At 52.4% G+C, this 13,159-nt stretch overlaps 1 protein-coding gene across 1 annotated transcript; it reads right to left on the reverse strand.

Annotated features, from left to right (window-relative positions):
* Positions 1 to 10,817: 10,817 nt before the first annotated feature.
* Positions 10,818 to 12,922, reverse strand: HOXA13 (homeobox A13). Its single transcript, XM_030295142.1, has 2 exons — positions 11,998 to 12,922; positions 10,818 to 11,280 (listed from the first exon to the last, which is right to left on the reverse strand). Exons 1-2 carry the CDS (start codon positions 12,920 to 12,922, stop codon positions 11,036 to 11,038), a joined length of 1,170 nt encoding a protein of 389 aa, XP_030151002.1. The 3' UTR covers positions 10,818 to 11,035.
* Positions 12,923 to 13,159: the final 237 nt, after the last annotated feature.

Here is a 13,159-nt window from a genome sequence, read left to right on the forward strand (position 1 = left end):
ACCAACAAGGCAAAATATTTATTTCTCCACAGCATCTCTTTCTTGGAGACAGAATATAAAAGGGAGAAGGAGAGGTTTGCGAACAGTAGTGTTTGAGCCGTTCCCGGACTTGATTTTGGCTCTCTGAAACTATCTCCCAGTAGCCCACCCAGTCCCCCGCCACCCCGACCCTCGAACAAAAGGAATGCTTGAGGGGTTTCAGTGACTTTGCTATAACAAAGGCGCCACCATTTCAGGGCTTGCCCCGCCCCTGGGTGAAGGCAAACAAATTCTTGCACTTGTATTAGGGCTTTTAAGACTATAATTGAACCCGGGGGCGTCTAGGAGAACCGAAAACAGTTCTAGACAGACCTGGGGTTTTATAGCAGTTTTGGCAGTCAACTTCAGCTTGTGCCTGAGCAGACCGGCTGCGGTGGCCCGCCAGCCGGGGACGTCAGGCTACCTCCCCCAGCTGCACGCAGCCCCTCTCCTAATTAGATCGGCTTTCCCCTTAGTGCCAGGGAGAGGGGGTACCGGCAGAAAGGTCAGAATGGGGATATACACTGTTCTGCGTAATCAATGCCTCCCGTGTCCCTGAGAGCCAAGCCGAGAGGGTGCCAGCAGGTCTGGATCCCATGGGTATCTGTAGGAGACAAAGGCAAATTTCCGAGAAGAGGCTGGGTTGGAGGAAGGCTCTCCCAAAGCAGCTGGCAGGGTAATTCAAGAAGGCTGTACCGATGGCGGGGTGCCGGGAGGGACACACAGCCCGGAAGAGGGTATGTTGGGGTGCTGCAGCAAAGATGGATGAGGGGAAAGGCTTTTGATGCCAGGAGAAGAGAAAATGCCTGGAGTGGCGAATGTTTTTACTTCCCCAGCAGCGACAGGAGGGGGTGCTCAGATCCCCAAGGCCTCGGACTTTTCCCAGCTTCGCCCGCTCCTGCCCCTCTTGCCCAGAATATACTGGCAGTGTGAATGTTTGCGGGGGTGGGAGGGAATAGTTGGGGGTGGGCGCAGATTGGAGCATCAGACGAAATCTGGGCAAGCAGGGGAGGCACAGCTGCAGGTACTTGGTTTTGACTTTGCTTTGAGCCTAACTGACTCTTCCGCTTTGCAGGAGGCCCTACAGCCGAACTGAGCCCACCCTGCTCAGGGGAAGACCTGACGGGTGCTAAGGCCACCTGGAATGCCAAGTCCGAGTTGTATTTCTTAAAGAGATCGAGTGGATGAGGCTGTGACATTGGCCCCTGCCGACTGGTTTCCCACGAGCTGTTCTTTCTCAGGAGCTCCACAAAGCGGAGCCATCTCCAGAAAGCAATCTTCAGCATGTATTTCCTTTTATCCTCAACCCAGAGCCCCACGGCAGCTAATGCAAAAGGCCAAAAATGTTTTGGAGGAAGAAAAACAAAGGCAGGAAGTGGCGGCGGCCTGACGGTGCGTGTGTGTCTGCGGAGAAGGGAGGGAGCCGTTTCAATCTCTTCTTGTTGTTTTTCCAAACTTCAAGGTCTAGGCAGCCCTCGCAGGGCCGGGCCCTTTCGTTCCCCAAGCCGCGTTTGGAGATGGCCACCCGGAGAGGAGAAGGCTGGCGCCCCCGCGTCAGCGTGGTCAGGCGGAAACGGCTAACGAGGCGATTTGCTCAGCAAAGCAGACCGAGCCTTTGCAAGGCTCCGTGTGATTTGGCCTTAAATGGGGGGGGTGGGGGGTGGGGGTTGAGGGGTTCGGCAGCACCTCCCGGATCCTCCTGCTGGGGCTGAATGCGTCTTGGTGCAGATGATTCCTGCATCCTACACTCCACCCACCTCCCCAGGCAGGATACTGGAATAAATTGTGTCCAGGTGCCTCTGCCCAGCACTGCCGCCTCCCTCCACTTCTTTTCGCAGCCGAAGGGTGCCTGCTGGCGGCGCCCAGCGCCGGGGCCAGGTAGCTTTGGTGCAGTCGGTGCGCACCAGGGCAACGTGAGGCTCTTTCACCGGGGGGGGGGGGGGGGGGGGGGGGGGGGGGGGGGGGGGGGGGGGGGGTTGTCGTGCTGGGGATGTCTGCAGCACAGCCATTTGAGGGGCATGAGCCGAAAGGACTGTCACTTGATAGGCAGCTTAACACCTGTTCACTCAAAGGGAGAACAGAACAGTGGGCAGGGAGCAACTCTAGACTCTGGGGTTCCCAACCCCAAGTGCCACTGCTGCTAGGGTGCCCTCTTTTCCCCTTAGTGCTAGCTTGGGCACTGAGGCCAGCTCACTGACCTCCAAATCTGAGAATCTGAAGTCCCCAGTGCCTGCACTTGCAGCCCCTTCAGGCAAGTCAAGCCCCTCGGCAAGTAGCCAATAGTGGGAATGCCAATACCAGGCTGCTCGCTCACCATATTCCCTCCCTAGCTGGTCCTGTCTCCCTGCAGCTCCTGTTTGCCTGTCTCCCCATCCTCTTTCCAGCGGAGTCTCCCCTTCTCCAGCCTCCGGCCTTTTCTGATGCCCCTCCTAGGCTGAGCAAGAACTGAGGTGCCGTGGGAGGGCACCCAACAGTCAAGCACAGAAAAGGGGGCTGTTAGGTTCCTGACCACCCCCCACCCAAGTTTAGGACTTCACCAGGGATCTGAACTAGATCTCTTACCTCATTCTTCTGAACACTCCATTCCAAGGCTCTACTGTGTTATTTTTCTTTCCTTCTGTCATATTTCCTTCTCTTCTTGGGACCTAGCTCCAGGATGGCAGCTAGCCTGGGAGGGGTCCGGCCCACTTGACAGACCAAACCTCACTCGCAAAGATCTACAGTCATTTACCTATGGATCACTTAGGGCACTAAAATTTTTTTGCCTTTTCTTGTTGTACTGAGCCCCTAGCTACCTCGGTCCCTAAAACGTCACACTTATTTCTAGAAAAGCTACACAGAAGACTATTTCAACCCCAGTGACCACACTGCATACAGGTGCAAAAGCCAACTGGTGGCCTGGTGTAGAAACAGCCACTGAGCCCCTCCTGGGTTTGGAGGCCAGGCTTTTATTTGAGGGCCGTCTCCTTCTAAATGGGAGGTGTCTGGAGGTGCGTTGTCCTCCATGGTGATTCTGGATAATGGGTTGTCTGGGGAAGCCCAGGGGATCTCCCAGGATTTGTTCTCAGGAAACAGTTTATCGGCAGATTTTGGCCAATCTATATCACATTTCGAGGCGTTGTCCAGAGGTGGCACTGAGGCTGCCATGAAATATTTGGAGACCCTCTCTATCACTAGTAGGTGGAGGCAGCGGTTAACTTCTCTCCTTGCCTTGGCAAGGCACCCGCCTGTCCACAAGCTCTTCTACCCTTGCCTATAGCACAAGAACAGGTAATGCCTTGAACTTGACCTTACAGTTGGTTCTCATCTGACTCACAGGTTCAATCTTCCAAGGTCCCTAAACATCTGAAGAAGTCCACATCCTTCCTCTGGTTGCTAAAGAGTGGGGCATAGGGCTCAACTGAGGGTCCCAGACACTCAAGCAATCTGGTTATATTTAGTTTAGTGGGTCCCAAATTGACGGGAGAGAGTTACTTCCTTTGAGAATAACTATTTTTACTTTTATTGTTGTGGATTCATTTTTTTAAAAAATCACCCCCCTCATCTTATCAAGTGGGAACAAATGGAGTAGGGGAAACTTTCAAGGACAAAGCCCTGGTTCTCAGCATCTGCTTTCTATTCTCCCTGAAACTTCGGCCCAAACGGGTTTCTCCAGCAGAGGGTATCTGCAATAAAGTGGACAAAAGAGGGCGGCCCAAACAGAAGGCTAGCCCTGGCCCTCAGGGTCTTGTCCCTACAGCTGTGGTTCACAGGAAGCCTCCAAGGCCCCAAGCTCCAGCTGCCTCCTAGGTCAATTCCCCAGGCTCCTTCACGTCTACTCCGGCAGCAATCCGTGGTTCACATTGCAGACTTAAAAAGAGCGAGCCCATGCCCAGCCCATGGCTACCCTAGGAGTCTCTCCCACATGCCCTTCCAGGCAGTTCTATGACCATACCTATTCATGGGCAATTCCTCCAGCTAGTGTCCCTTCAAAGGCCCTACTTCACCCGTGCAGCTTTAGGTATAAAGCCCAGCTATTCTGTTCTCTGTGGAGGTGTGTGTGTGTGTGGCGGGGGGGGGGGGGGGGGGGGAGATGAAATCCTTTACAGGGCCTCTTTGATTCACCTGGAGCCTAAGCTCAGGGCTGACTCTGCCTAAGCTATTTGTTTACCACTGGGCCTGATGGGTGACCCTGTGCAGGCAGGCTACGGGGCAGAGGGCAAGGCTCCCACCCCTCCAGAGCACAGTGAGTGGGTTTGGGGGCCCCGGGAGTCAGGGATTTTTACCTTTGGCAGAGTGCACCTCACTTCTTGGCACAGATTTTAGGCAGGAGAAGAAGGGCATCAAAGTGCACAAAGCATCAGCATGCACTTCAAGGAGCAGACCTGGACTAGAGGACCTTAAGAGAGGTTCCCAGCAGGGTCCTTGCTCCCCTATCCTATTCCTGGCTCTGCTGGCCCACAGGCCCTGCGGGTCCCCTGTTTCTGCCGGAGCCCAGAACTCTGATCCAGCCACATTCGCTCTCCGGAGCTTGCAGGCGCTGCCTCTCGCCGGGGCTAGGCCTCCGCGGGCTCCGAAGTGTCCTGGACCAGCTTTTCCAGGACTCGACGGGGACATAGCCTGGGCCACATCTGGCTGCGGGAACTCCTTTTCAGTAGCCAGGAAAGAACCCTCGCCTCCAGTCCGCGAGTCCAGGCCATCAGAACCCGCTTGCAGCCGGCCAAGTGTGGGTCCCGGGCCTTCCTGAGTCCGCCGCGGCCCTGACCGTGGAGGCGGCCATCCTGCCGAGGACTTGACCTTTGCGGCTCGGCGAGGGGAGGGCGCTCTCTGAGCTGCCGGGAGGGGGATTCTGCTTTCTCCAGCTTCTCCCACCCAATAGCAGCCTGGACAACCCACGCATGCAGCGCCGCTCACCTCCATCCCCCCTCCATTTTGTGCAGTGTCCGCAGACCCGCGGCCGAAACAAAGCCCCCAGCAGTGCTCTCACCACCTCCTTTGCGAGCTCTTGTCCCCAACTCCCCTTGGCTAAAAGGTTCAGAGCTAAAGCCGAGCGGTCCAAGGCCCTCCCCAGCGTCCTCTTCTCTCGCTGGACCCCAGCCGCCCGCAGCCAATGCCAGGGTACTACTGAGGGTGCCAACCGGGCCCCTGCCGGTGCCATCTTCCCGGGAGAGGGGTCCTGGCCTCGGGCTGCGGGCGGCGCCGGGCCTACCGCCGAGCAGAGCCACAGAGGCGCTGGGCGCAGCGGGGCCGGAGGCCGCTTCCCGGCCCAGGCCCAGGCCCAGGCCCAGGCCCAGGCGGAGACCCGGGGCTGCTCGGAGGGCCCGGATTCGGGTCCACAGCGTGCTCCCGCGTGCCCAGCTCGCTCTCCGCTCCCTCGGATGTCACCCCACCCCTCGGCCCGGGGCTCAGAAAGCGGAAGTATTTGGTAGAGAAAAAACACGGTTTCTTTTCAGTCCGTCCTCAGAACCCCTTTTAGAGAAAATGCTCCTGTCAAGTTTTATTTCCCGTGCAAACCACCTTCCACGCTGCCAAGAATTAAGACCGGGAGAGATTAAATACCCGATTATTCTCTTGGGGAGGGCGGGGCGGGGCGGAGAAGCGGGCACCCGCACAAAACATTCGTTTCAATCGGCTTGTCCTCATCAAATCACGCCTGGAGAGGCCCGCCAAGGCCCCGCTCTCGGGCGACCGTGACGTCAGCCTGCAGCTGCGGGGCGACTCCCCGGCGCGGGTGCCTGGCCCTCGGAGGAGCCCGCCAGGCGCGGGCCTCGGGGGTCCAGCGCCCTGACCTCGGCCAAGCGTGCTGCTGCGTGCCTCCTGCGACACACAAGCCTTGCAGGCAAGGCCGGCTCTGGCAGGGTCGGAGCCTCCATTTTGAGCAGAGGGTTCGCTCGGAAGCAGGGAGGATTTGGAGCGTCGCCTCTGCCCCGGGGGCGCGACATCAGGCGGCGCTCTGAGTCCGCGGCTGGCGCTTCTGCGGCTCGTCCACACGCCCGCACCTGGGCCGAGCCCCGCGCCGCCGCGCCGCCGCCCGCCAACGTTCCAGCGTCTCTAAGGGGCCGTGCTCGTGCTTTCTGCCGGGGTCCCGGCCCTTCAGCTGCGCGACGGAGCCGGGCAGAAATGAAATCAACTGTGACAAGGCCGTAGCTGCTTTCATGGAGGGATTTTTCCGTGCCGGCGTCTTTCTTCCTTCCTTCCTTCCTTTCTTTTTTTTCCCCCTTGCTTTTGAAATCAAATTAAAAATAGCAGACACCTCTCAGGCATTCGGTGGCGCTAGGTAGAGGTTGGAGGATGGAAGCAGCCGATCAGAAAGTGGGTGTTTTCATAAAGAATGAGGCCGGCTGCTATTTACCCGGCGGCCTAGCCGATGAAAACTTAATTGTTGTGTGCGGTTCCTAAAACCTAGGCATAAATCTCCCCGGGCCGCTCGGATAACGCCACATCGTTGTTTATGAAAACTGGGATGTGAGCTACTCGCTGCACGTTTCTCTGATTCACCAGGTCTTGGGCTGCTGACACGCATTCGATCAACTTTAAAGGAACGCGCATAAATCAGGAAGCCCCTAGCGTCTCCTCCGTAGAGGTCCGCAAATCCGGAAGGGCGCCTCTGAACCCACCCGGTCGGGGGGCTTAGCAGTGCTGGACAGCCCCCGTCTCCCCTCCGAAAACTCCGGAATCCGTAGAGAGGAAGCGAGAAGCCGCATCTTCACCAGACCCTCCAAACACACGCAGCAGGGTGTAATCTGCACAGACATTAGGCGGTGAAATCTGTGTCATTACCCGCACGCATACGTATCACCCTCCGCTGAATTTCACGGACTCGTGAATTTTTCAGAAAGCACTTCCATTAGGTTGAGTTTTAAAAAAGAATAATTTTCTTTTCCCCTTTCTTTAAAAATTATTGCTTCTCTCTCTCTCTCTGTGTCTCTTAACAATTTAAACGGATGGCTTCAGTTCTGCATCAGGCATAAATAGTAGTTAAATGCAAAGTGACATTTTACAATCATCCACTTAAAATACCTTAATAAATTTGACAGTATTAAGAGCATATGGAAAAAGTGGTTTTTTTTTTTTTTTTAAAGTCCCATATTTACAGTTTTTTAAAGGGCAGGCCATTACAGGATTCAAAATCTTTGCTAATAGATGAAAACAGTGTCTAGCTGTTTTCATATTTACAATTTCTTGTTCAGAAGAGGCTTCCCTTTTAGGAAAAAAGAAAACACATTTGAATCAGCTATCCATCCAGCTGTACTATCCTGGTGTCTGGTGTTATTATTGCTATATGGTGGCTGGAGTCCTTCTGGATGTCTTTTTTCTAAAGGTTTAGACTAATTGCTATTTGGGTATTAGGGATCGTAATCCATGCTTGCTTTAGGTTATCTGGTAGATCCATAAGAATTTTAAATAAGAGGGGAGCTAGGTAGGGTCGACTATCACCAGCCATTTAGAACGGGGGAAAAAAACCCTGAAATATCTTCCGTCATTAGTTTCAAAAATTGAAGGGGGTGGGGGGAAAGAAAACTACTACTTTACCCAGAGTTCCTGCGATGGGTTGTGAAAGGGGCGGTATTCGGGCTTCAGAGCGGCTGTTGGCCTCCTTCCTAGGCCTGAGGCTCAGAATATGTCTTACATCTAAAGAAAAATATCCCCCGTCAACAGAAGAGTCCCCTTTGGAGCTGTTCGTAAACACACAGTATGATCCAGCTTCGAGGGGATTTTCCACCACTTTAAACATTTTGGGGAGAAAGTTGTTCCTTTGGCTTGATGGCAGCTTGTTTAGAAAGGGAGAGCTGTGGAACACGATGTGGGGCGCTTGAACTGGACCATCATTTTCATTTGTTTCCACCAGTGGAGTTAAAATCCATGTTCAGGGCAGCAAAACTGGATTGCACGTCTCAAGACCAGCCCACACGTATGTTTCAAGACCATGCTGTTTCTGAGACAGCTTTAAAGATTCTAGAATTCTCCGTCTGTAAAGAAGCTCTAAGTCCAGGTTGGAGAGGTTTCCGTCAGCCAGGTTTCTCAGCAACCAATGTTGTTTTCCATAAATCGATGAATATGTTTTTTTAATTCACAGTGACTTTCCTCTAACATAAAGATAAAATTAACCTCATCTCAAAATTCTGCATCCTAAGGCTCCTGGTTCCACCAACATTTATATATATATATATATATATATATATATATATATATATATATATATGCATAGCACGGATTTGACAAAAACACATTATCTTGTGTGCATATTAAATAGAAAACATACATACGTGTTATTTATGACTCTAACCACAGCACCTGATGTGTTGTTGGGGGGTCAACAAGTAGTAGATATACTTGGTATTATTGTTATTGTTTTGATGGTGATCGTTAATATTAATTGTGTCTATTTCTTCCACAAATCAAATGGCAGTTTCTGCAAACAGCAGTATAAGATTGCACACCACCCATGAGCAGTAATCGGCTCTGAGAGATCCAGGATAACTCTCCTTCTGCATCCGTAATATGGTCATTTTGTAGATATGAGATCTTTCAGCTCTCCATACTGACCTCCTAAGAGGTTTCTTTGAGTTTCTGAAATGTAACTCTAGAACTCTAGAGTTAGCGAGGCATCTGAAACTTTTTATTTGCCATATAGACTCTCCTATAGCTCTAATTAGGACGGTAGACCACCTTGGAGGGTGAGGGCCAGGAAAGAATGGTTATTTAAGAACACCTTTTAGACTGTAACAAAAACGTACAGCTTTGAAGCAGATCTGCAGAAATCTGAGGCAGAGCGGGCACTGGGAAGACAAATCAAACTTGGCCATTAAAGAAAAGGAGCAAAACTTCATCATGTAAAGTACATTTTGTACCTCAACTCTAGAAATCACCTTAAGTTACAACATCTTGGGTCATCAGTAATTAGTGATATTGGATCTGTACAGACTCTACAAATATATATATATATATATATATATATATATATATACAAGCACACACAAGCACTGATATGCAAATGTATACATGTCTACACACAAATAATATATATTCACATATATACAGGCACATGTATAACTTACATATATTCAAATTTGTTCCATCTGGAGCCAAAGAAATGAGTGCTAAATCTCTAAAACAAGGAGTCAAGGAGGTAAGACCTTTTGATTCCCTTGAAGCTGAAGAATTACAAGGAAGCTTGTCAACGCGAGGTGGCGCCCTTGATCTACTAATCCAGCCGAGGCCAATTCATGAGCTGTCAAAAGTCAAGGTCACAAATTGTCTTTTTTCGTCAAGGTCAAGGTTTAAGGCCTTTCCTAGTCCTGTCATTTCAACAAATATCAAAACCTGCCCTTTCAGACACATGCAGACCCAACAGTATATTTGAAAATACGATATAGCCTGGGCATCACTGATACTAAACAACTGGTTTTCATTTTCCACAGTAAGCCTGGGAATTTATACTATCTCTTCCTCCTTTCTTTTCTCTCCTTCTCAGAATGTCTAATGCTTTAACTTTCTTGAAGCACTTATCTAAATTTTCAGGATTTTAGTTATCAGGGAGTTCTCCTTTTGCTTAAAAAATTTGTAGTGAAAAAAAAAAAGACTGAATTAATAATAGAAAAGAATGGTCCTTGGTTTGTATAGGACAAACCCGCTCCATTTTTTCTTTCTGTGCAGTGCACATTTAGTATAGGAAAATAATGAGTATTTCCTTTAGATTTTAATGGCAGTGACTATTTTATTACCATAATTAATACCACTATATCATTATCTACAGGTCTAAGGTTTTTTAATTCTTATTTTTAGTAGAAATGTTTGAAAAGCAGGTGCACAAATACATTTTCACAGTGTGCTGAATGTCTTTATTTACAAGATAGCATTTTATAGTGAATGTGAACAAAATGAATGTGCTGGTCGAAATAACTGCTTGATTAAAAATGTGCTGTAAAGATGAATCCTTAAACTTCCTAATGCAGTCTTATAACACAATAAACAAGGAAAAAATACGAATCCCTTAATAGATCAAAGTATAGAATTGTAAACATCTAAATGTTTCAGGGGAATGGATTTCCGTTCTGAGTTTTCTAAAAAAATAAAAAAGCAAAATTATTCTCCAGCAAATGTTTAGTAAATTCTGGGGGAAATACCAGTTTAAATGAAACATGAACTCTGTTCAATCCAAAGTCCACCATGTCCCGATGGACCTCTCAGGATAGCTAATAAAGTGAATTCTATGAAACATCTGATGCTTGAAATATTTTTTTTTGAAAAGTTATCAAATCCTTTGGAAAGTAAATGGTATCAGGCAGAGCATATAATCCAAATGCCACAAAATATGCTTGTTATGAGCAATTTAAAATTATTGTCAGAAAGACGTTCCCAACCTGGGGTTCCCTTGTAGCCTCAAAGGCTCAGCTGGTTGTATTTACTACCAAGACAAATGATCCTCAGAAAAGCTCTCTCTCCCTTTCTTCCTTCATTGTAAATAGCCCAAGATCATTATTTCAGTACCTTCTCCTCTCTCCCCTTCTCAATCTATACATGTTTTGCAGAATATACAACAATGGTAGGCATTTCACTGAGATTTACCTGAGCAGTCACTTAACATGCAAAGGAGATGTCAATGGCGACCCAAAGACAAGCAGATGTTTACAACAGCCTCTTACTTTTGTAACCAAGTTTTGGATTATTACCATATAACACAGTATCCTGAAATATTATGGTCACATAAATACTTACAAGATTTCAGTAAATGCGTAACTTATCTGAAATTGCATATTTGGGGGTTGACGTTCAACTCTAGAGTTTGTCATTTAACGGTCTGGTGGGGTTGGCGGGAGAACTGGAAGTCTTTACCTTTTCTTAAAGTTTTAAAAGAGTTGTAGATTCCACCAAGGAGAAAGAGATCTCCCTTAGGAAAGCAAAATGCCAGTGTCTTTCTCTTTCTCTTTCCCATTCTTCAGTTATTATTATTAAGCATTATGTTCATTCTATCTGGGCAAAGCAACGAGTTCTGAAGCATTTCTTCAAGTTGCTCTCTCGCTCCACTTTTAATCCATTAACTAGTGGTCTTCAGTTTGTTGATGACTTTTTTCTCTTTGACCCTCCTGTTCTGGAACCAGATTGTAACCTGCCGCTCGGAGAGATTTGTCGTGGCTGATATCCTCCTCCGTTTGTCCTTGGTAATGAATTTGTTTGTAGCATATTCCCGTTCGAGTTCTTTTAATTGCACCTTGGTGTAAGGGACCCGCTTCTTTCTCCCTCGCCTGTAGGAGCTGGCGTCTGAGGGATGAGAAACCACGTCTGGAAGATAGGGAAGAAGGCAAGTTACACAGGGAGCAGACCCAGACCAGGACAGGCGACAGCTCGATCTGAGCCACCCGCCTTGCATTGCCCAGCTGCCTTTTGCCATGCGTGGGTACAATCCAGCCTTCCGCTAAGACCTGAAGGGTCGGTGGGGTGGGGGGTGGGGGTGGTTAGCCCTGCACTGAAATGAAATAGCCTATGGCTCCACTGGCCACCCAGCCGAGCCATCCAGTCCACACAGCGCGCTGGGTTCGCTTGACCGCCTGGCCCAGCGGCCCGCACCTTAGCCCCAGACGCAGGGGATAACACTTCTATGCCTGGCTCCTCTCTGTATACCCCAATCCCCAACACTTGATGCTTCTACACTGAAGCCCTTTTTTGAGAGAACGAATAGGGGCAATTTTGTAAACCGTTTCCAGGTCAACTTTCCATCCTTAAGTCGATGTCAAGGGCTAAGGAGGGCGGGGCACAGAGGGAGAAGGGAGCCAGCCAGGGTCCGCACAAGCTTCTTCCCAGCCATCCCTCCTCACCCAGAGAGAGCCAGGAGTGGGCCCAACTCAAGGGCAGCGCGGGCCGCGCCAGCTGGCCGGGGTCGGGCTCCCAGGGGTGCAGGCCAGGGAGAGAGCAGAGGGGCAGGAGGGTGACCCGGGAGCGAGCGGCAGAGAAGCTGGAGCAGAGCCGGAGGACCGGGGTTGAGAAGGGGGCGCCATTTACCGGGCAGAGTGGACTTCCAGAGGTGGGGAGGCTGCGCCTGCTCTTTGGGGCAGTACATTTGGCCGTTCCAGCCGTTGGGCAGCGCCCAGGGCTGGTAGCTTTCCATGGGGAGACCCAGGGGCTCGTGGCGCGACTCGCCGGGGCCCCCGAGGCCGGGCACCACCGGCATATCCAGGTAGCCAGGCACGGGCTGATGGTGGTGGTAAGGCCCGGGCGCGTAGCCCTGGTGGTAGAAGGCGAACTCCTTGGCGCGGGAGCTGAACTCCTCGGCCGCCGGGCCGGCCGTATCCATGTACTTGTCCGCGAAGGCGGCGGCAGCCGCGGCGGCCGAGGCTGGCTGCGCGCACGACTTGATGGCGTTGGGGTGCGGGCCCATGCGGGCACACGGGTAGTAGCCGCTGCCGAAATAGCCGTAGGGCAGCGCCGCGGGCCCCGACGAGCTCTGCGCCGCCGCCGAGCAGGGACTACACTGCTTGGCGGCCTCGGCGCCCGCCGGGCCCGCCGGGCCGGGCCCTCCAGAGGACGACGCAGCCGCGGCCGCGGCGGCGGCGGCGGCGGCGGCGGCGGCGGCAGCGGCGGCCGACGGGGGCGCCTCCCCGGGCGCGCTGTTGTAGGCAGCGGCGGCGCCGGGCGCCAGGGGCGCCGGATGCGCCATCAGGTTGCGGCACTGGTTGGCTGCGGCCGCGGCGGCCGCTGCGGCCGCCGCCGCCACCGAGAAGTTGCCCCCCGCGGCCGCGGCGGCCGGGTGGGGGAAGCCCCCGCCCCCGGCCCCGGCCGCCGCCGCCGCTGCCGCCGCCGCCGCCGCCGCCGCCGCCCCTTCCATGTTCTTGTTGAGTTCGTCGGCCACCAAGCCACCGCCGTTGTCGTAGAGAAACATGACGGTGGGCTCGATCCAGCGGGGGTGGAGGAGCACGGAGGCTGTCATAGCCCGAGCCGCATGGAGAAGACCCCAGTGGCGCTGTTTTAAAAAGCCCCCAAGAAGTGAAGAGCGCGCGGCGCGGGGCCGGGGCCCGAGCGAGGGGGGCGGATCGCGCCCCGCGGGGTCGCGCCAGGCGGCCGCCCATTGGCCCGCCCCCCCCCGCTCCGCCCACGGCGTATGCAAAGCGGGCGGCTCCAACCCGGGCTCAGCGCTGTGCACCCGCGGTCCCCGCCGCCGCCCGCG

The sequence above is a fragment of the Lynx canadensis genome, chromosome A2 (genome assembly GCF_007474595.2).
Source record: "Lynx canadensis isolate LIC74 chromosome A2, mLynCan4.pri.v2, whole genome shotgun sequence".
NCBI lineage: Eukaryota > Metazoa > Chordata > Mammalia > Carnivora > Felidae > Lynx > Lynx canadensis.